Source organism: Bos mutus, chromosome 19 (genome assembly GCF_027580195.1).
Source record: "Bos mutus isolate GX-2022 chromosome 19, NWIPB_WYAK_1.1, whole genome shotgun sequence".
NCBI classification, from domain to species: Eukaryota; Metazoa; Chordata; class Mammalia; order Artiodactyla; family Bovidae; genus Bos; species Bos mutus.
The window spans coordinates 10825193-10846209 of record NC_091635.1 but is presented as its reverse complement, the minus strand read 5'-3'; the positions used below and the strand labels follow the sequence as shown (position 1 = coordinate 10846209).

General features: G+C 53.1%; 1 protein-coding gene across 1 annotated transcript; it reads right to left on the bottom strand.

The window, feature by feature from the left end:
- Window positions 1–17: 17 nt before the first annotated feature.
- CARD14 (caspase recruitment domain family member 14) lies at window positions 18–20770 on the bottom strand. Its single transcript, XM_005889521.2, has 20 exons — window positions 20560–20770; window positions 19248–19385; window positions 17998–18323; window positions 15773–15940; window positions 14683–14802; window positions 13938–14063; window positions 13277–13441; window positions 12172–12273; window positions 11136–11278; window positions 10954–11048; window positions 9332–9392; window positions 8962–9154; window positions 7269–7395; window positions 6859–7096; window positions 5750–5813; window positions 4904–5027; window positions 3714–3887; window positions 1650–1771; window positions 849–964; window positions 18–234 (listed from the first exon to the last, which is right to left on the bottom strand). Exons 1-20 carry the CDS (start codon window positions 20768–20770, stop codon window positions 39–41), a joined length of 3009 nt encoding a protein of 1002 aa, XP_005889583.2. The 3' UTR covers window positions 18–38.
- Between the last annotated feature and the right edge of the window lie 247 nt (window positions 20771–21017).

Genomic DNA, 21017 nt, shown 5'->3' with positions numbered 1-21017 from the left:
TGAATTTGTTCATGACACAGGGGCCATCAGCAAGGCCTCTACTCTGTCCACACGACCTTCCTTTGCTCATCCGTGATGGCCAGGCGGACGCAGCCGAGCAGGGCATCCAGGTCACTCCAGCTTTCGGGGGCCAGGCTGCTATATAGACAGGGCACTTTATCCAGCTCAGCCTCCTCCTGCCTGGCGGCCTCCAGGAGCTGGTCCTCTGTGGTACCTAGCCGCTGCAGAGCCTTCCTGCCAGGGCCGGAGATGGGAGGGTGGCTTAGGGAGAGTTTTGCACCTGTCTCCCGACACAGAGCCCCAGAAATCAGCTGCCAGCTTGGAATTCTAGGGGCCTGGGTGGACCGATGATGCAACAGCTGTCTAGATGCCCTAGACATGGGTGGCCTGATTAGAGGTAGCCCAGCCCCTCATGAAGAAAATACAATTGGGGCCCTAGATGATGATGTACTAATGGAAGGTGGTCTAGTTTACAAGTTCAGTTCTCAAATTATAAAGGAAGCAGCAGGACATCTGGGTTTGTCCCAGTTATGAACCAAGTAGTGTTTTTCAGTCTCTGTCCTCACCTAACATGGTTGGACTGTTAACTGTACCCCAGGAAATGTATGGACTTAGCCGAGGTCAGGTTCTAGGGTCTCACCTTACTGTCCTCTGGGTTACTCCTGGGGGCTGGCTGCAGGACCTTTGTCCTGGATGTTGCGGGGGAACTGATCTGTGACACTCTGGGGCTGGCACAGGGTGAGATCCTGGAAACCCCAACACAGGCTCCGGACATGTTCACCGTGGGCCTCACGGGGAGTTCCAGAGCCTGTTCAAACCCCACCACTGGCCCCCAGGGGTGCACCTACTTGAATTTCTTTGCCACCTTCTCATTGATGGAGACATGGATAATGATGGGGAAAATCTCCATCCTGTGCAGGACACAGACACTGTCCAGCTGGATGTCCAGGAGGGCGTGGGTGTTCTGGGGGACGTGGGGAGAGAAGTGAGCCTTAGCCTCAGAGGACACGAGGGGAGCCCACACTCAGGGGAAACATGGAGAGAAGCATACAGGCAGGACTGAAGTTTGCAAAGGAGATGGGGAAAGAATTTGGGCATGCCCCTTTGTATATGAGCATGTTTTCTGTACAGTTTTAAAAGTTTCCATCCATTTGACTTTTCACTTCTGAATTAAAAATCAGAGGCCACTGGGATTGAGGGAGGCTTTGTGTGGAGCTCAAACCCTAGGAGTTGGTGGCTCCATCAGCCTCTTTGGGGGTTAGAAGGAGATGGGGCCACTGGGCCTCTGGATCATAGCTGTTCCTAACTGCTTTGTATCAACAGAAAATTTTATCATTCTCCGTGAGCTTTTCATATATTTGTCTGAACCTTAAAACATGGAGTGTTATCTCCATTTTATTCATTCATTTAACAAATGTTTACTAAACATCTGTGTCAAGGAAACAGATTCAGGGAAGTTAAGTCTTGCTCAAGGTCACATGGACCTCACATGGCAGAAACAGGGTTTGATCTTTCTGTGATGGAGCCAGAGATGAGCTAAGCACCAATCCTGGGTGCTCCAGGGGTCTCTGGAGGTTGGCCCTTCCTGCCTTCTCCCCCCGCCCTCCTCTGGAGATGGAGTTCCTCCCAACCCCCACCCAACCCCTTACCTTTCCTATGAGGGACTCAACTGCTCTGCGGGTGACACAGTAGAGGCCACCGGATGCCTCTCTTTCCTGGATGATGTCCCCTCTCTGGCTGGAGGTGTCATACTCCTCCTGGCTCAAGTACTCTGAAGGTGACAGTTGATGGGGATGTCACACACCCAGCTGCTCCCTCAAGAGCCCGTGCTGAACACCCCCACCCCCACAGACCCCTGTGAGCTCTAGGGAAAGCTCTTGCTAGGGTTTCCTCTTTATAAACCTGACCCTGCTCTGTCTGCTTGGAGGAGTCTGTGCCCTGCACATTCACCCTAAACTCAGACACAGCGGGTACCCAGTCAATGCCAGGATGTGAGTGGATGGATGGAAGGTTGGGTGGAAGGAAGGATGGAGGGAAAGAAGGAAGGATAGACAGATGTAGATAAACCCCTCTCCCATCACTTCCCAAGCCCCAAACTTACATATGCAACTTCTTACACCCCAAAATCCCTTCAAGCCCTTAAATCAGTGGTTCTCAACCAGGGGCAATTTCGCCCCCAAGGGACACTTGGCAATGTCTGGAGACATTTCTGACTGTCACAGCTTTGGGGGAGGGGCTCTGCTCCTGGCATGGAGTGGGTTGAGGCCCAGGTATCTTACCCATCTGTGATGCACAGGACAGCCCACAATAGAGAAGGACCCTGAATGTCATGCCCAGGCTGAGAACTCCTGCCCTGTATAAACATGTTAGAACACACCCCTACATTTCCCTTCTTCCTGAATAGCACCCACTCTCCCAAGTGAGAATCGTATGTGCCATCCTGCTAGCTTCCACCCTCCAGAGCACCACCAGACCCTGCAGACAGCTCTTGGGACTACCCTCTCTTCCCTGCTGTGGCTTTGCTGTACCACCTCTGGCCCCGAGTGTTCCAGTGGTCTTTAGCTTCTCCAATCTGTCTTCTATTCTGCTTTCAAAACAGGCATTCAAAGATCAGGCCTGATCCCATCCCCTAGCCCACGGCACTTCCAGGCACCCACCGCCTCCTCCCCGTCCTACTTCAGCACTTTGCACATTCTGCAAGGCAGCCTGGACTGCCTTGTTCTGCTCACAAACGCCTGCCTGTCATCCCCACCCTCACCCCTACCCCTCTCCAAAGAATTCCCCTCTGGGCCACTTGTGGAGCTTAGACAAGTCAGCCTGCCACGTGTTTAGGTGTCTGTCTCCAGAGGCGCAGACTAGACACCCAGGGCCTGCAACCCTCTGCACAGAGCCTGACACACAGCTGGTGCTCACTGGAGGAACTGTGTGGCCCACACTTGCTCCCCTCTGTCCCCTCTGTGAACTCCAGGAGAAAAGAACAGGGCCCTGTTCACCCTCACATTGTAACCCGACTCTCTGGACGGAAGAAAGTGCCAAGGAGCTAACTCCTGCCCTCCAGCCAGCTGAGCCACCTTTCCTGCAGAGCAGGGCCACTGGGACCCAGGATTCCCACTGGCCAGTTCATCTCAATGGCTCTATATTGAGTGGCTTTGGGTAGGTGGATGGAGCCCTTTGGTTGTATGACTCCATGAAGTACAAACCTAGCTGCCAGCAGAGCTGTGCTTTGCCCCACCCCTCCCCCATCCCAAATCCATGGCCATCTGAAACCTCAGATTTTCACCTTATTTGGAAATAAGATCTTTGCAGATGCTGTTAGTTAAGAGGAGGTTGTACTGGAGTAGGGTGGTCTGAAATTCAATGACTGGCTCCTCATAAGAAAGTAATGTGAAGGCAGAGGGACACACAGATGAGGAGGCAGAGATCAGTGTTAGAGTCACAAGCCACCATCAGCCACCAGAGCAGGCAGAGGCAGGAAGGATGCCCTCCACCGCAGCCTTTGGAGAAAGGGCAGCCTGTGGAGACATTTTAACTTCAGACTTCCAGCCTTCAGAACACTAAGAGAATACATCTCTGCTGTTTTAAGCCCCCTGGTTTGTGGTCCTTTGTTTTGGCCACTCCTCTGTCATCCACCCCCTTGAAAGCAGATACAGCATTCTGCCAAGGCCTCGCCTCGCCACCTGACAGTCAGGTGGGACTCCCAGGTGAGAGCGTACCTGCTGGGCATTTCTTAAACCCTTGGAAGAGGCACAGCTTCTCAATCAGGATCTTCCCGACCACCCTGGGCACGAAGAGCACAGGCCGGGGCCGGCTGGGCCTATGGGGGTGCACCAGGGTGTAGGGCACCAGGGTGAAGCAGCTCTCGGTCCAAAAGCACACGGTGGAGGGGTCTGTGGGAGGAAGGAGCCGCAAGTGGGCTGGGCGCCGGGCTGAAGCAGCCCCCGCCCCCAGGACGGCCTGTGTCTGCTTTGCTCGCTGCTGCAGCCCAGCCCCTGAAGTAACGCGGGTACACCGGGCTCCTGCACGATGCACCATGGCCTCCACACCTGCCCTGGCTGGTTTCTTTGTACTTGCTGATTAGATGTCCTGCTTCTCTAGGATCGCCTTTATAGGCTGCAGCTTAAACTCTTTTCCCTGTCTGGCTCACAGGGAGGATAGAAAACCTGAGTTTATCCTTCCAAACAGTCTGGAAGCTTCCTGTGTCTTCTTCCTTAGCCTCATCCTCAGGGACACATGATCCCAGTCCTTCCCTCCTTCCCTCTCTCCTCTCCTGGTCATTTCAGTAATATTAGATGCAGGTTGGATTGGGAGGATCCCCTGGAAGAGGGCATGGCAACCCACTCCACTTTTCTTGCCTGTGGACTGAGGAGCCTGGGGGCCATAGAGTCGCAAAGAGTCAGACATGACTGAAGTGACTAAGGACACGGGCACTCAAAGCACTTTTCAAGAAAATAAACTCAAAATGGTTTACCTTTCTCTAAATTCACTTCTGCTTATCTCATCACACAGTTTTACCTGCGCAGGGGTCTGTGCTGTGCTGGCCCCTGTCACAACCACTGTCCCCCACCCCAACTGCTATATTCCCTGGGACTTTTAAAAACAGCAGCTGTCTGAGGGCCCACTGGTTTGTGGAGTGTTGGGCATTTGGAGAGTATTTAGACTTTACTATTCTAAAAGGACTGCTGTCCAGATGACTGTACCAGGGGCTTCGGACCATCTTTTGGGGTAGGTTACAGAAGTAGGAGCATCAGTTAAAGGTCACTAAGAGTGTATAACAACTGCTTTCCAGAAGAGCACATAGACATCCATTATGATTTTTAAAACAGATTCTGGCCTAGATGAGTGGTGGTATCCTGACCAAGCTGCCCAACCACTGTGGCCCCTGAAGACCCTCCACCAGCTCCACCCACCTCACCTTCTACCCGGCTCGGGTCCGACTGGCTCCCTTCAAAGCTTGACCACAGAGGGCTGGCCTTGGTTCTGTCCATACTGACAATGCGGACCAACTTCTGGGCTCCCCCAGACGACTGCTGGATGAGGGAGAAGGAACGTCAAACAGTGCTGGAGGCCTGCCCCCCCCCCCAAATTCAGGGTGATCTCTGGCCCCAGGCTGCGCCCACTGAACAATCAGGAGGCCCAGGCCCCATGGCAGAGGATGGGAGATGAGGGGTGGCCAAAGAGAGTCCTCAGGCTGAGCCCTCCCTACGGAAGGCAGGGAGTGGGAGGCAGGAAGGAAGAGTAGGGTTCCCCCAGGCTAGCCCTGCCATGATCCCGGGGGCTGCCCTAGTGCCTTGCTCAGGGGCAGCTGAGTGTTCTGTGTCGGGGCAACCTAATGGTGCCCAGCCTCAGTGGGGAATAAGAGTGGGGTGCACATAGTGGGCAAATGGGGTGACCTGGGAGCAAGAGGCAGGGAGCATACACAATATATCTGCACATAATAGATCTTGCAGGCTGGGCAGTATGCAGACCCAAGTGAAGGTTTGAACGGCGGGGAAGAGACACACCAGGTCAGCCCACCTCAGGTCAGCAGCCTACACTCTCCACGTGGGACCCTCAGTCAGTGCCCACAGTTTTCCAGCCCACCCCAGGTAGGGCTATGATTTTGCAGATGGAAGGAGGGGTTGACTGGGCCCCTCCCTCAGGATGATGTGAGTTGGGAGAGAAGGAAGGCCAGTCGGGGGAGAGGCAGAGCTCACCCAAGGGGGATCCCCTGTCTAGGACCTGGACTGACCGGGTGAGCTCCCCACCTCACCTTGCGGGTCACAGTGCTCTGATGAGCCATGTCCTGGAGGAGGGCGATGAGCAGCTGCTGAGCCCTGTGTGGAGGAGAACAACCCCAGCCCAGCTGCAGGGAGGGCTGGACGGGAGAGGTGGGCCCCTGCACAGTGCTCTGGGACATCCCCACTTCCCCCACCACGGTCATTCACCCCAGCAGCCCAGTAGTCCCCTGGTGTTCTTAAACACCTGCAGAGCCCCAGCCCGCCCCTGGAGATGCTAACTGAATTGTTCTGAGGGAGGGTCCAGGCAACACAGTCTGAGTGGGGTGGAGGCCATCACTCCAGGACCTCACTAGTCCCAGTGTGGCCTGAGGATTTCAGCCTGGCACCACCCAGAGAGGGCCTGGAAATGCAGAGTCTCAGGCCTCTCCCTGCATCTGCTGAGTCTGATCTCCAGGTGGCAGAATTTGCAGTGAGGCTTGAGAGGAGCTGGACGAGACACCATGCTTGGTGCCTTATGGTTGATCTACTACAGAGCGTGATTCTGAGCAGGGGAACTGTTGCTCCCAGGAAGGGTGACTGGCTGTCCCAGTTGGCCCGGGACTGAGGGGGTTCCCCAGGACACGGGGCTTTCTGATAGTCCTGGACACACCTGCACGATGGGTCACCTTCCCCCAGGGGACACTGGCAATGTCTGGAGAGATTTTAGGTTGTCAGCACTAGCAGGGGTGGGGCGCCAGGGGCACTACTGGCATCCAGGGGTGGAGGCTGAGATGCTGCTCAGCATTCCAAAGTGCCCAGGACGGTCCCCCACAACAAACGATGAGCCAGCCCCAAACATCCATAGTGCTGAAGATGAGAAACTGGTCCCACATACCCTAGAATGCTCTAGGACTCAGGTCCATCCCTTTTCACAAAGGAAGCCCATCTAAGCAGTGAACCTGGCGGGTCGCACATTGGAGATTCCACTTCTTGGAGGTGCCCCACCCCATATCCCTGGGCAGTGAAGGGAGCCTCGGGAAGGCTGTTTCTCCAGGGCAGGAGGGGACCTCCTGGCTAAGCAAGGCCAGGCAGTGTCCCCTCCTCTCCCCAGGCAGGTTCCTGGGCTCTCTCTCGGGTGTGGGAGGCCAGGACGACTGCTCACCGTGTGTAGTTGGGGATGGTGCCATGCTTGGTGCCCTTGGTGCTGTAGGGGCCAACACGGTGGGCGTGCCAGCAGCTGCTGCCCTGGAACAGGGTGTCTGTGACATGCAGGATGTCGTTGCAGCGCACCTGAAGCTCTCCCTCCGCCCGCCCCTCCAGGGCCAGATTGACCCGGATGTAGAAGGAGTCCCCTGACGTGGCCACTTTGGCCTCCAGGTCCTGGACCAGCTTCTTATAACCTGATCAAAGAGGACATGGGAACAGGTAAGCCCAAGGCCGTGACGCCCCGTGACGACAGTTCTGCTTTGGGGGCCACTGTGGACTTGGGGCGCAGCCTGGCTCTGCAGTGAGCTGGGAGCGTTGGCATCGGTGGCCTCTGGGGGAGGGTGGAGAGGATAGGGGAGTGTGTACCCTCCATGTTGACCTTCACTGACAGACAGCAGAAGCCATTCACCCTCTGGAGAAGTCCGACGGCCCGCTCCAGGGTCATGCCCTCCAGGACAGCCTTGGACGAGGGCTCAGTTGCCTCGTAATCCACCTGATGGAAGATCATGAGGGTTACTTCTGTTGACCAGGTTTCTGCAGCTGCGGTCTGAGTGCAGGCATGTGCCCTGCAGGAGACTCACTGCTTCCCAGACACCCATCTGCCCCTATCAGAGCCCTGTGTCAGGACACCCTGATGCAGGGTCTCCAGGCTACACACATTCCCACCCCGGATCAGGTACTTAGATCGCCACTGGGCGCCTAGTTTCCGCTCTCCAATATGCTCCATTCTAGAGCATTCTGGAGCAGAGTCCTCAGCTTGGGACTGAGGACATCTGGGGCCGTCCTGGGCCCTGCAGGATGTTTCGCACCTCTCTGACATCCACCCACCAGATGCCAGGGCACCCCTCATGTCACCCTTCCCCAGCTGTGAAATCCACAGGGCTCTTATCCACTCTTATCCATTTGTTCCCAGTGTTGTTTAGGTTTAGGAGAGTAGATATGTTTACAATGAGAAAAACAGAGATGTTTTTAATGCTATTAGAACGGAATTGGCCCCATTCAAGTATCAGGACTGTCTCATAAAGGGGATCTGTTGCTTTAACCACAATGTGAGCTGACAATTGAGAATCTCACCAGGACTGTTAGAAGTGTGACGAAGGGCTTTTGTGTTGGGTGGGCTGATGCTTACGTCAGGAGCTCTGTGTGTGATCATTCGAGACAGAGGAGAACTCAGCTCAGCCCATGGATAGTGGGGAGAAGCCGTGGGGTCCGTGGAATCCTGATTGACAGTGCAGCCCCTCCCTCCCCCTCTCAGCCCTGCACCCCCTCTACACCCCCCTACCCTGGAAGGAATTGGTGATGCCTGTTTTTCAAATTTCCTGCTAATCTTAAAAGGCCTGATGCTTAATAATTCTGCTTTTGTTGTTGCTGCTGTTCAGTCGCCAAGTCGTGTCTGACTCTTTGTGACCCCATGGACTACAGCATGCTGGGCTTTGCTATCCCTCACCATCTCCTGGAGCTTGCCCAAGTTCATGTCCATTGAATCAGTGATGTTTTTAGGTAACATCAAAGTGACCTCCTGTCCATGTGCTCACTTAATAATAATTAGGTTGTACATTTTTGTTTTCTGCAGTTTAATGGATATTTTATAGTAAAAAAATTTTTTGTGTGTCCCCAAGGGTTAAAATTGTGAATTTTAGTATGTGTATTTTAACACATACACATGAAGTGACAGTAAGATTATTACAATTAAAAAAAAAAAAAAATCCCACATCAGAATCTTTCGTAATCTCTATCAGAAGATTCCTGGGCCAAGATTGCTTCATCCCCAAAGCCCGCTCAGCTGGTGCATAGTCCAGCCTTCAACAGCTTGTAGGTCACCCTCGAGTTCAAGGATGTCAGGGTGGAGAAGGGCACAGGGTTTTGATGAGAGTCACCAGGACAGTCTCTCTAGTCATTGTGTTACTCTGTTTTATGTCAGCCCAAGAAAAGAGCGTGGACCAATCCAGTAATCCATTTTTGTCAAGTTGAATCCATGGCTGCCTGGGTTATCTGCCCCTCACGCTGACCCTACCCTCAAGAGGATACTCGGGGCTCGAGGGGCCGGTGCCACACTCACCATGACAATCTGGGTGCCGGAGCGCAAAGCCATCTCATCTGCCGCAGAGCCCGGGGTGACCCGATGAATGAAGATGCCCGTGAGGTTCCCGCCAATAACACTTATCTGCTCCAGCAGCGCATCCCCCTGGAAGGCCAGCACGGTGACCTGGCTCAGGATCTTGCGGGCCGGCCTCCGCCTCACTGGGAAGCAGCTGCAGGAAGGGAGGGGCCGGAGCTCAGGTGTCCTTGAGCAGGAGCTTGGGTCTCCCCCTGGGTCCCCTCTAGTCCCAGCATTCTGGAATTCTCCTTCCCAAGCCTCAAACAGGCTGACAGTGAGAACACAGTCCTCACTCTGCTCTGCCACCTGCTAGCCCCAGCCCTCTGCTCACCTGGCGGAGAGATAGAGGTCCCCAGAAGTCGGCTGCAGGCTGTTCTCAGATTCAGGGAGGTCTAGGAGGAAGCCAGGGGCTCAGGTATGGAGCTGGGCCAGCCCTCAAGGTCACCCCACTTCAGAAGGAGTTTTGGCTCACCCGTGCAGCCTCAGTGTCACCTCTGCCCCTGCAGCGGGCACCCCCCTACTTGTTCTGTGTTTTGCTGAGGCAGAACCTTCTCTTGCCCCTCCCTTCCTTGATGCCCAGAACCTTGATTCACCTCTGCTAAAACAGAGGAGGCTGGTGGGGAGATGCATTTGTCAGGGTTTAATCTACATTGTGTCCTTTTGCAGTATTTGAGTTGCTAGCATTTTACAAAATAGGGAATCTGGAATCTGGATTTCTGTCTTCACTTGAGAAATCAAATCTGGCATAACTCTGGGCCTGTATTTCTGTGTGGCAGCCACCACTGGCACTGGTCATTGGCTGCCTCCTGACTCCCAGGGCACCCTGCTCCCAAGCTGGCCACAGCAGGACTCTGAGTTGGCAATCTGCAGGGCTAAATGTCCTCAGAGTCTCCCCAAGCCCATCTGAGGCAGATGGGCTGCCCCTAGCCCAGGTGTCAGCCTCCCTGCACGTAAGGCTGCCCTTCTTGCCTCCTGAGCTGCTCAGAGAACCAGCGGGCTCTCAGACAGCTAGTGGTCGCCAGTTGCAGGCAGCCTGTGCCCAGCTCACAGATAAACATACACTCGTGCTCACAGTCAAAGCCAAGTGAAATTATACACTCCCAATGTATTTGATAAACCAGGACTTGGTGCACAGTCATGACAAAAGGAAAAAAAGAGCATTGACTCATCCTGTTTGTGATCTCACATCCAGGTTGGTTATATCTGGGGTGGAGCCTCTGTTATAAATAAAAATGGCAATGAATTTGTAAGAGGCAAGGTTTCTGGTCACGTGACCCACAGAAAGCCTGAGGCCATCAGTCCTGAAGGGGCTGCCAGGCGACAGCGTGGGGATACACGCACTCCCTGGAGGCCGTGAGGTGAAATTCAGACAAGATGCTAAGCTCCCGCTCTGTGCAAGGCCCAAGGCGGGGGGCAAGGCCCGTGAGGGGCCTGTGCCTTGAGAAAGAGACAGGACCAGTTAAGTGACAAATATGAGGAATAAGCCACAGGAGAAATGGGAATGTCTCAGGTGCCAGCATGCGGCAGAAATGTTCCCAGCAGGCACCTCAGCGAGGAGCAGTGAGGATGGAAGCCGGTTGCCCTCTGGTATCACTGGGAGGCCCAAGTGTCCGTGGGTCAGAGCAGGGAAGGACAGAGAGAGGACGTGTGTGTCTGGAGCTATCTGAACTTTATGCTGAGCTGGATGTGGAGGTGAATGCAACTCCTTTAGCCTCCAGGTGAAAACAAAAGGAAAGTCAGTAAACACAGCACATCTGGACACTGGTTTGAACTGCCAGGCTGTCTGGATTTTCCCAGAAGCTCAGGTTAGGGCAGGAGTCAGGTTCACTCCTCTCTGCCCCTCCCCTGGGGTGTATCACCTGCCTCCCTGAAAATCCCTGTCTTCTCCTTCCTGGCTCTGCCAGCCCAGCTAGGGGTGGTGGGGTGGCTGCAGAGGTTTGGGGGTACACTCACCTGCCCGGTCTACAATCTCAAAATCCAAGTCTGCATTGCTCTTCTTAGCACCCAGGGAGCCTCCCTGGTCCACCTCCAGGATTTCTGGGCAGCCGCTGCAAAGCATAAGAAGATGGAAGTCAATGTCCCAGGGAGCCACGGGCAGCTGGAGCCACCTGATCCTGTCCACAGCCCCACTCTACCTGGAAGAGCATGGGTCTTCCCAGAAGTCCTCTGTGGCCCGCTTGCACAGGGATTGCTGGCTGGGAGGCGCAGGGCTGCTGGAGCGGAAGCTGTCCACCAGCTCTCGGCTGGATGTGGCACTCAGGTCAGACCAGAGCTGAGACTGGGGGAGGACACAGCAGAAGTCACCACGGGGCTCTCATGGGGATCCCCTGGGACACTATCCCTGTTGCCTCTACTGTGTAGAGTGTAATGATAATAAGCCACAGCCTCCCACTGACAGGGTAGAGGAGGCCAGAGGAGGGGAAGGAGGAGCAAAGAGCCAAGCCACATTACTTGAGCACCTACTCTGTGTTGGGTACTCTATTAGCTACTTCTAGATTTTACGTTGCTTCGTTCTTTATTTTTTAAGTTTTTTGGCCACCCTTTCACATATGGAATCTGAGTCCACACCCCCCTGCAGTGGAAGTGCAGAATCTTAACCACTGGACCACCAAGGAAGTCACCTGTATCACTTAGCTCTTAATGATAAATCTCTCTGGTGGGTAGCACTGTCCCACTTTGGGGTGTCCCAGGTGGTGCTAGTGGTAAGTAATGTGCCTGCCAATGCAGGAGACATAAGAGATACAGGTTTGATCCCTGGGCCAGGAAGATCCCCTAGAGAAGGAAATGGCAATCTATTCCAGTATCCTTGCCTGGTGAATCCCATAGACAGAGGGGTCTGGTGGGCTACAGTCCACGGGGGCCACACAGAGTCAGATGTGACTGAGCATCTGAGCACACGCACTGTCCCACTTTACATATAAAGCAACCGAGGCCAGAGAGGCTAAGTTGTTGGCTAGTGAGGGTCACGTGCTGACAGGGTGGAAACATGCAAGATGCAGAGCGTGGAACTGGAGGATGCAGGTGAAATATGTAGATCCAGCTGCAGCTCCCCTGTTCACTTGATAAGCCTTTCTTTAACATCTTTAAGCATCTCCTACGTGTCAGACCCTCTTCTGTCCTGATAGACAAGGTCTGGTCCAGCCCCAGCAGTGGTGGAGGCACCGGTCATACCTCAGAGGAGCTGCCGTTGCTGTCATCCCGCGGGCAGAGGGCAAACATACGCACCAGCCGCTGCTTCCCCTTCGGACAGGGCTCCCTGGCCCCCACCTCCTGCTTGGGCTGCCAAAGACCCAGACAGGCTGGTTAATTCGGGGAATATCCTAGGTTGCTCTTGGAGTTTCTACCGAGTCGCAACCCCTGTATCTCCAGCTTCCTGAGTGGTTTCCTTTCCTGGGCTTCAAGGCAAAACATTTATGTCCCCTTCTCCCAGCCTGGGACACCTGGCGCTGTGGGAGCTGGCCACCAATGGGACATGCAACAATCAGCTTGGTGACCGCATTTTATCCCCTTTGGATAATACATGTTATTCTCTCCTGGTTATACAAATAATAGATACTATATGTATATCTATACATAGTCCACAAAGAACATTGGTGGGGAGGAATAGGCCAATTAGAGAAGAAAGTAAAATTGACCCATCCTCCCACACTCAGAAATAGAGCAGCCAGCAGTTTGCTATCTATTCGTCAGTCTCTTTTCCATGCATATGTATATATTTTTTAACATGTTTGATGTGGCAAGTGGGGGAGGGAAGAACGGCTGGGACCCCTTCTTAGGGAGGGGAGGGTCTGGCTGTGCTTCCCAGGTGTCCCTGGGCACCTCTAGAGTCTTGCCCACCCACCAAGGTGTCTGGAACTGGAGCTGCTGGCAAGACCATAATTAGAGGTTTTACAGTAATTTTAGTTCTTTGAGAATGCAGCTTCCTTCGTTTCTATCACTCAGCTCTCAGGTAGTTTACTTTCAAGCATCCCAGGAAGACATCACCCACTAGACCAAGTGACTACCTGCACAGCTTCCTAAGCTTGCTTTCTTCATTGAGTGCCGCACATTCCAGGTTCCAGAACCTTCCACCAAGCTAACCCTTCTATGACTTGCATAGTATTAGCATAAATAGAGATGCAGAAGCAGACTCAGCCCACCCCACTGGATACCATCAACCTTTGATCACACTACACCTCACAGGAGCCAGCACTGTGGACAGAGCTGAATCCGGTGGTGCCAGCAGGCCCGTGCGGCCGGCTCGGGTCTGCCCTGACACCTGCATCCTACCCCCAGCAGCGCTCACCCCCGGTGATGAGTCGGCCTGCACCCGCAGCCGCTGGACCTGCTGGCGCAGCTCGCAGACCTGGTCCATCAGCTCAAACACCTTCCTGCGGAGGGCGTCCTTCTCCGTCAGGTTCTGAGAAATCTCCATCTGGGCTCCATCCCTCGCCGAGTAGGCCTGGGAGCCGAGACGGAAGACAGAAAAGATCAATGTCCAGAGGATAAAGAGGGTGTGTCGCAGGAGTCCAGCCAGAGAAAGCCCCTGTTTCTGGCCTGTGTTTACCCTGGACTGTCTGGTGTGCAACACACACAGCTTGTTCTGTGGCTTACCACCATTTATGATTCATGTAAAAGTGAGCAGTTTCAGTAACAGTCAATAAGGGGGTGCACACAAACACCTCCTGCTAGAAATGAAAGGAGGGAAGATGATGTACAGCAGGCATGGCAACAGGTAACAGTGGCGGGAAGCTGAGAAACATCCTGGGGACCAAGGAGAGAGACCTCAAGTCTGGAACCTGCTGCCATTGAGGTCAGGTGACCTGGCTAGCCAGCAATAAGCCACACCCAGAGTGGCCTTCCCAACCCTCCTGAGACCCCTCCGGGACTGCACCTTCGGTCCTCGGAGCCCCTCAGCCCGGCACCCAGGCCAGCCCCTCACTCCTCCCGCCGGGTACCTGGTCTCGTTCCTTCTGCAGCTCGACCACTTGGCTCTGCAGGGCGTTCATCTTCTCCTTGTAGATTTCACAGTCCACCTTGGTTTTCTGGAACTGGAGCAGGGTCTGCTCCTTCTCTTCCCAGTACTGGACGGAGGGGGACAAACATGGCCCACGGAGGTCAGTGACTCCGCGGGTAGGGCTGAGGATGGGGGTGGGGGAGCCTCGGGGAGAAGTGAGGGAGGTGGTTCTCAAGAGGAAATAAGGTGAATTGACGCTCATTTCTTAAGTGCTAGATTTCAGGTGCATCTAGAGTTACTGTGTTGATTATATTTTAATTTGATCATCAAAATATGCATGGGTCGTGCATGTCAAATTGTATTTTGTTTATTCCATGTCCCAAAAGGCATACCTATTTTCCCTCTGCCCACCTCATTCTCTTCCACTGTCTCCTTTCTCTCATCCTCCCCTTGCTTTTTACAGCAACTAAATAAATCCCTGGCTCTCACCCTGGGGCCCCCACGCACTGGAAATCACTCTGTGTTTTAATCGCTTGTTTGCCTGACCTATTTTCTCATCACCCCACAAAGTGGACGTGGCCTTTAGCATTGGATTCTGAATTGGTGTCCAGTCTAGTTTGACAAAGGAATAAGCAAACAGGCCAATGCATTTCTTGGGCAAAGTTGGTTTTAAGCTCAGTATAGATTAAAGAATCTGCTTCCTCATCCAAGCAGCCCGGCCCCTAAACACGGCCCAGCAGTGTCACCTGCTTTCGCTGTCTCTCAGCGGCCACCGCCCGCTCCCTCAGAGAGTGGATGCGGTCCACCAGCTCCTGCCTGCTCTCCAAGGCCTCGTCCAGATTCTGTTCCAGAATGTCCTTCTCCGCCTGGCACAAAGAGATGTCAGCCCAGGGACCCTGACCTCCCCAAAGGCCCCAGGGAAACATCCCCATCATCTCGTCCCCAGGACAGGAGGCAGGAAGCTTCGAGTCCGGGTGTGGGGACGGATTTAGCTTTATTACTGCACGTCAGGCAGGACAGGAAAAAAGGCAAGGTCAGCAATCAAAATGGGGAACATGCATTTCGGGTCCACGTGAGCGTGGCTAGAAGACAAAGTACAGGAAGCTGAAAGCCTCTGAGGGTAGTATAGTGCCTCCTTCTTTTTGGCAGTTTCAGCCTGCTCCCAATAGATCCAAAGGCAGAGGCTTCCAGGAGGGCGAATATCAAGGGCTGAGGCATTCCCTCTTCACGCTCACTTTTCTGAACGATGGCACAGTTCAGGCCGGGTGACCCACACCCCATGAATGTCTGTCGAAGGGCTAGTTCAAAAAATAGGTATTTATTGATCGAAAGGGACTGCAGAGGAGAGGCAGATGATTTGCATAATTTCAGGGTGCTGGCGACACGAACCTCTCTGCATCTTACAGTTCCCCACTCCCCCGTGCCTGCCTGAGCAGGATGGTGGAATATTTTGCAGGCAGAAAGTTCCCCCCTTCCATAACCTTAAAGCTAATCTCATCAATTATAATCAGCCTCTATTTACTCCAAAACAACATAGCAGCAGCAAACGAGCTAAGACTTTTGAATACATGCACAATAGCTTTCAATTTTGCCAGCATACGGGGTCTGGAAAGAACAGGAAGGAGGGGTGTGAGAAGGGGTGGTGAGGACGAGTCACTAGGTTTCATCTCACCCAGACCTTAGCTACACCTCAGTGGAACCACCTGTCAGAAATCCCACAGTCTGGAGGCCACAGGCCAAGGCCAGTGACACTACCTGCTGGCCACCAGGGAAGGAAGCTGAGCCTTGGGGGGAGACCAGGGCAGGAAGTTGAACCTTGGGGGCACCAGGACCCACCAGGCTGAAGGTCAGGGAGCGGAGCCTCTCATTCTCCTCCTTCAGGCGGCTCAGCTCCTCGTCTCCAGGCTCCAGGTCGCTGGCCATCTTCAGGGACCGCTCTCGAAATTCCCGCTCACAGGAAGAAGACATCTTCTCTCGCTGCAGCTCTTGCTTCATCAGATACAGCTGCCAGAGAGGAGAAGGAGGAGGAGAAGGTCACTGCTGTTTCTCCACTAGACCAGGAGCCGGGTGTGGTCCTCAGCCTTTCTCCTTAGTGATGATGCTTTTCATACTCAAAAAGGTCCCTCTCCCAAGATTTCAAAATCCATAAAGGGTTTTACCTAACGAATAGTCCCTGTAGGATGATAAAAGCATTTTAGCTTTATCTTACTGGGAGGTGTAGGGGTTAAATCACTGAGCTGAGGTCCCCAGGAACGGAGAAAGGAGCCCTTGCCATCGGCTCTTGGATCTGACAGCCAGTGCAGCCAGGGATGAATGGCCACTAAGCCTCCTCCAGCATGGCCCTGCTTCTCCGCCTTTCCACATTCCGCTAAACATGTCAGGTGAAGTGGGAGGCAGCAAGAAGAAACCCCGGGGGATCTACCAGAATTAGAGGTTTGGGTGTGAACTCATGATTTCTAAACTCTGCACATGTGTGTGTCCATGCATACCTGCATGCATATGTGCCTACGCATGTCTGTAGGTGTGTGTACTTGTGTATCTATGTGCATGTTTCCTAGTCCTCTCTGCTAAAACGGCTGAGGAGCAAAGACACCCCAGTAGCAATGAGCACACCTAGAGCCCAGTGGTCACTGAAAGGAACTGGGGCCCCTTGAAGAAAGGGTTGACTTTGGAGCTGAGGTGGAGTGGGTATGAGATGATCCTGGAATATCTTGTGATGATGCAAAGAAAGTCAGTGCTAAGAAAACTCAACGGCATGTCATGTCCCAGGACACAACATATTGAAGGGGTTCCCACTGCCAAATCTAGGACACTTTGAGCACCAAACCAAAGACAATAACATGTTACAGATTATTGGAGATAGGAATCCACGCATCTGTGCCAATAACAGATGCACAAGTGGGGAAAGGAAAGGCTACCTCTCACAGTCAGGATGCTGAGGGCCAACTGGTCACCAGGGGGAGCACTGGAGATGGGGCTCATCATTTTGCAGCCACCAGAGTAAAGATGTGCTCAGGCAAGAATCACTGGTCAGGCTAAGTCCAGGGGGAGGTGTCAACATGAAGCTAGGGTGCTTGCTGGCCTTAAAACACCTCTCCCATACCCCCCAGCTGCAGGGAGTAATAGTAAGAGTACTTTGTCAATTTTGGTACAATACCTGATCCTGGACTAGAGGGAAAATGCCATAAAGAATGTACTTTAGGTCAACTATAAAACTGGAACACATACAGTAGATTTAAGGATTATATGACTGTAATTTTATGAAGTTGGCAACTGCACCACAATTATATAAGAGAATATCCTATTTTTAGGAAATATACATCAAAATGTTTGGGGGTAAAGGACCATGATGCGTTCAACTCAAGTAGTTCAGGAAAAAGTGTGTGTACGCATGGGGAGAAAAAGAGAGAGAGCACAGTGATAAAGAAAAGGTATGTGGATGTATTTGTATTTGTATGTTTATCTGTATGTTTTTGGGTAAATTCAAAATTCTTTCCAAATAAAATTTAGAAAACTAAAATCAAACAATGCCATAGTTAAAAGCAAATGCCAAAATGACAAGGAATGACTATCTTCCATAAAGAACTCTTGTAGATCAATAAGAAGATACAATAATTATCCCAAACAGAAATATGAGTAAAAGACTGTTGGGGTCTGAGGGGGCTTCACTAGTAACATTCCTGTTCTCCCATCTGTATCCAGGACCAGCTGAGAAAGATAAAGGAGACAATAGAAGTCCCTTTGGTTACTGATGCAGTTGGAGGGGAGCAGGGCTGGGTGGTTCCACTATTCCGTAACAACCACCACTCCCAGAATAGCCAGACAGTCCCCCAGAGGTAGGACGGGGAGGAGGGCTCCCCATCGTGGGCACTTCACAGACCAGGTGATTGCAAGGCAGGGTGGACTTGAGACCACATAGCATATTCGAGGGGACCCTGGTGGAGAAGTTTCCTGCAGGGGTGTTGCAGGGAGTGGGAGTAGGGGTTCCAGGAGATAGGCCAGCAAGTGCGAAGGCCCAGAGTGGGGAGCAGCAGGTCAGGATGGGCACCCCGAGCTGTTACCTCTTCCTGCAGGCTGCGGCAGCGTGTGGTGGCCAGCTCCTTCTCCTGCAGCGCGTTGCTGTAGTGCAGCGAGAGACTCAGCATCTCGTCCTTCAGCTTCAGCACCTCGTGGAAGTGGGCACTGACCTCGCGCTTCATGCGGCTGTGGTCGGCCTCCAGTTGACACAGGCCTTCAGCGCGGGCCTCGGCCTGGTCCAGGCGCTCCTGCAGCTGCTGGCACTGCCGCAGCAGTGCCTCCTTCTGCCCCTTTTCCTGGCTCAGCTCCTCCTGCAGGCTCCCAATGGCTCCAGCCAGGCACTCGGTCAGCTTGGACGTCTCCATGAGCCCTGAGGGACAGGGCAGGTAGGCCAAGGGCTCCTCGTCTTGCAGGGTCTTGCTTCCTGCACCCACACTCTCAAGCAGGGCCCCCACCCTAATCTGTGGGTCACCGTAAATGCTTCCAGGCTCAATAGGACTCAATATTTTGGCTAAATAAATAGCATGACAGGTGATTTCTGTCCCCTTTCTTGGCTTCCCTGTGGGACCTGGCTGTTTAAACCTAACTCCCCATCCCCTGCCACCATCAGCTGAACCTTGCTCAATGTTCATTCTCATGTCATCCTAAGGAAAACATAACAAAGAACATGAATCTGTATAACAGAACCCTGAATCCCATAAATACGGGCTGTGATGACAAATAGGCTGAAACACTTTCTTACCAACAGTTTTGAGTGATGTCGCCCTGCCCCTTCAAATACCTAAATCTCTCAACAGCTCCTCTAGAGAAGCCTAAAATGACTCAGTTAATAAACAAGACTTCGTCTCCCACCTGGCCGGTATAAGTCTTTACTTAGCAGCTCCTCTCCTTTTTCCCACCACTGGCCCCTCCCAAGAGCCAGAGCTGGGCGGGACTGGGCAGGACCGAGTGGGGACCGGTTCCCTTCTGCCTCAAGCACCTCAAGGTAAAGGTTTTCTAGGAAAGGACACACTACCTCTTTGCCTGCGCCTCGCAGATGCAGGTTTCATGCCCTGTGAGGGGTCTGCTCTTGGTGTTGGATAGTTAGAAACAAAGCTTTTCATTTATAACCCAAGGTCATGGACTCTGCCTACCCACCCTCACTAGGGTTAGTGTTTGTGTGGAGGGTCTCCTCACCCCCCACAGTCTGGGGGGTGTGGTTGGAGCACAGGGACAGGAATGTCTGCCCAGTTTGGAACAGCCTACAGTCAAGGAGGGACACCTCCTCACCCCTGGTTATATCACCAGATCTCACCACTGAAGTTTGTGAAGTCCACGATGGGCTGCAGCCCGGTGACCAGGGTGTAGACATCAGGGTTGTGGAACTTCAGGCTCTCCAGGAAGGCAATGGCCCCATTCTTGCCTCGAGTCTTTAGCAAATCCAGCAAGTACCCTTGGGAGAGAGAACAGTCTTAGCTAGCCAGGTACTGGCTGGGCTTCCCATGAAGGAAGCAGAGTACAGCAGGATGGTGGTCATCCTTGCACATCTAGGAATCAGGAGGTCAAAGCAGTTTTCCAGGGTCAATTTACTACTTCCATGATGGTGGTCAGACTCGAAAGGGGTCAGGCTGATATTTGTTGAGGAACTGCTACAACCCAAGTGCTAAGAGTTGAGAATAAAAGACTCAAAGGGATAATCGTTGCTCTCCAGACCTCTCCCAGGTGTGTTGTGGACACATGTGTACACACATGTACAAAGCAGGTGGGAGGAAAGAAGCAAGTAGCAGTGTCCAGGGTCCAGTCCCAGAGAGGCTCGGGCCTTCCGAGCCCACCTAGATCCCATCACTCTCAGCTTGAATTAATTTCTCCCCTATGTAATGGTCATTAGGCAACAGGCACAAATACTAGCATATTGATAGCTACCACTTACTGCCTGTTTTTGAAGGCCCAGGCTTTGAGATGAGTATCTGATAAAGAGTAACTCATTCCATTCTCCTAACAACTTCATATGATGAAGCTTTCCTGTTTTTGAACAAATAAACACAGCTAGTCAGACAATCAGAATCAGCTCCAAAGACATCTGGAGTGGGTTGAGTTGTGGCCCCCAAAGTTATGTCCACTTGGAAACTGCCAATGGGACCTTGTTCAGAAAAGGCTTTGCAGATGTAATTAAGGTAAGGATCTCAAGAGGAGGTCCTCCTGAGTTATGCAGGTAGGCCATAAATCCAATCACAAACATTCTTAGACAAAAAAGGAAAAGACAGAAAGAAGGACATGTGATGATAGAGGCAGAGACTGCAGTGATGTAGCTGCAAACCAAGGATGCTGGGGCCACCAGAAGCAGAAAAAGGCAACGGTTTTCTCCCCTAGAGCCTTCAGAGGGAGTTCAGCCCTTCTGACACCTTGATTTCAGGCTTTTGGCCTCCACGGTATGAAAGAAGATGCTTCTGCAGTTTTAAGCCACCCAGTCTATAGTCATCTGTGGTGGCATTTCTGGGGCACTAACCCAGTCCCATGACCTGACCTCAGGTCACCTCAAGGTCCTTCACCCCCTGCCCTCACACAGGCCTTTCCAGCACCACCTGCGCCAAGCCGGCTCTGCAGTGGGCTGGGACACAGGTCCTCACCGACTCTCATGGCCGTGTTGTTGAACCTGGGGCTGTGCAGCACCTCCTCCTCATCCAGCTGGTCCAGCACCTTGGCCTGGCGCAGGTAGGGGGTGAGACGGCTGGGGAAGATGCTGCGTACAATCCTGCAGCGGTGGTCCTCCATCATCTCCCACAACACCTCCTCATCCAGGGAGGTCAGCGAGGAGTCCGTGCGGCACAGCTCTGCCATGGCCCGGCCTCAGGACCCTGGATGGGAAGGGTGGCCACGGAGGGCTGGGGTCAGAGAGACACAGCTTCCTGTCCAGGAGGTCTTTCCATCCAAACCCTCTTCCCCAAGTCAGCAGTAGGGAGGAAATGACCAATTCAGAGAGGTCATGACACTCGCTCTGGCCCAGGTGTCCTGTGACCAGCAGGAGGATGCTGTCCATCCTTCTTGTTGATATCAAGTCAATCCCTCAACCAGGAGCAGAGCAAGC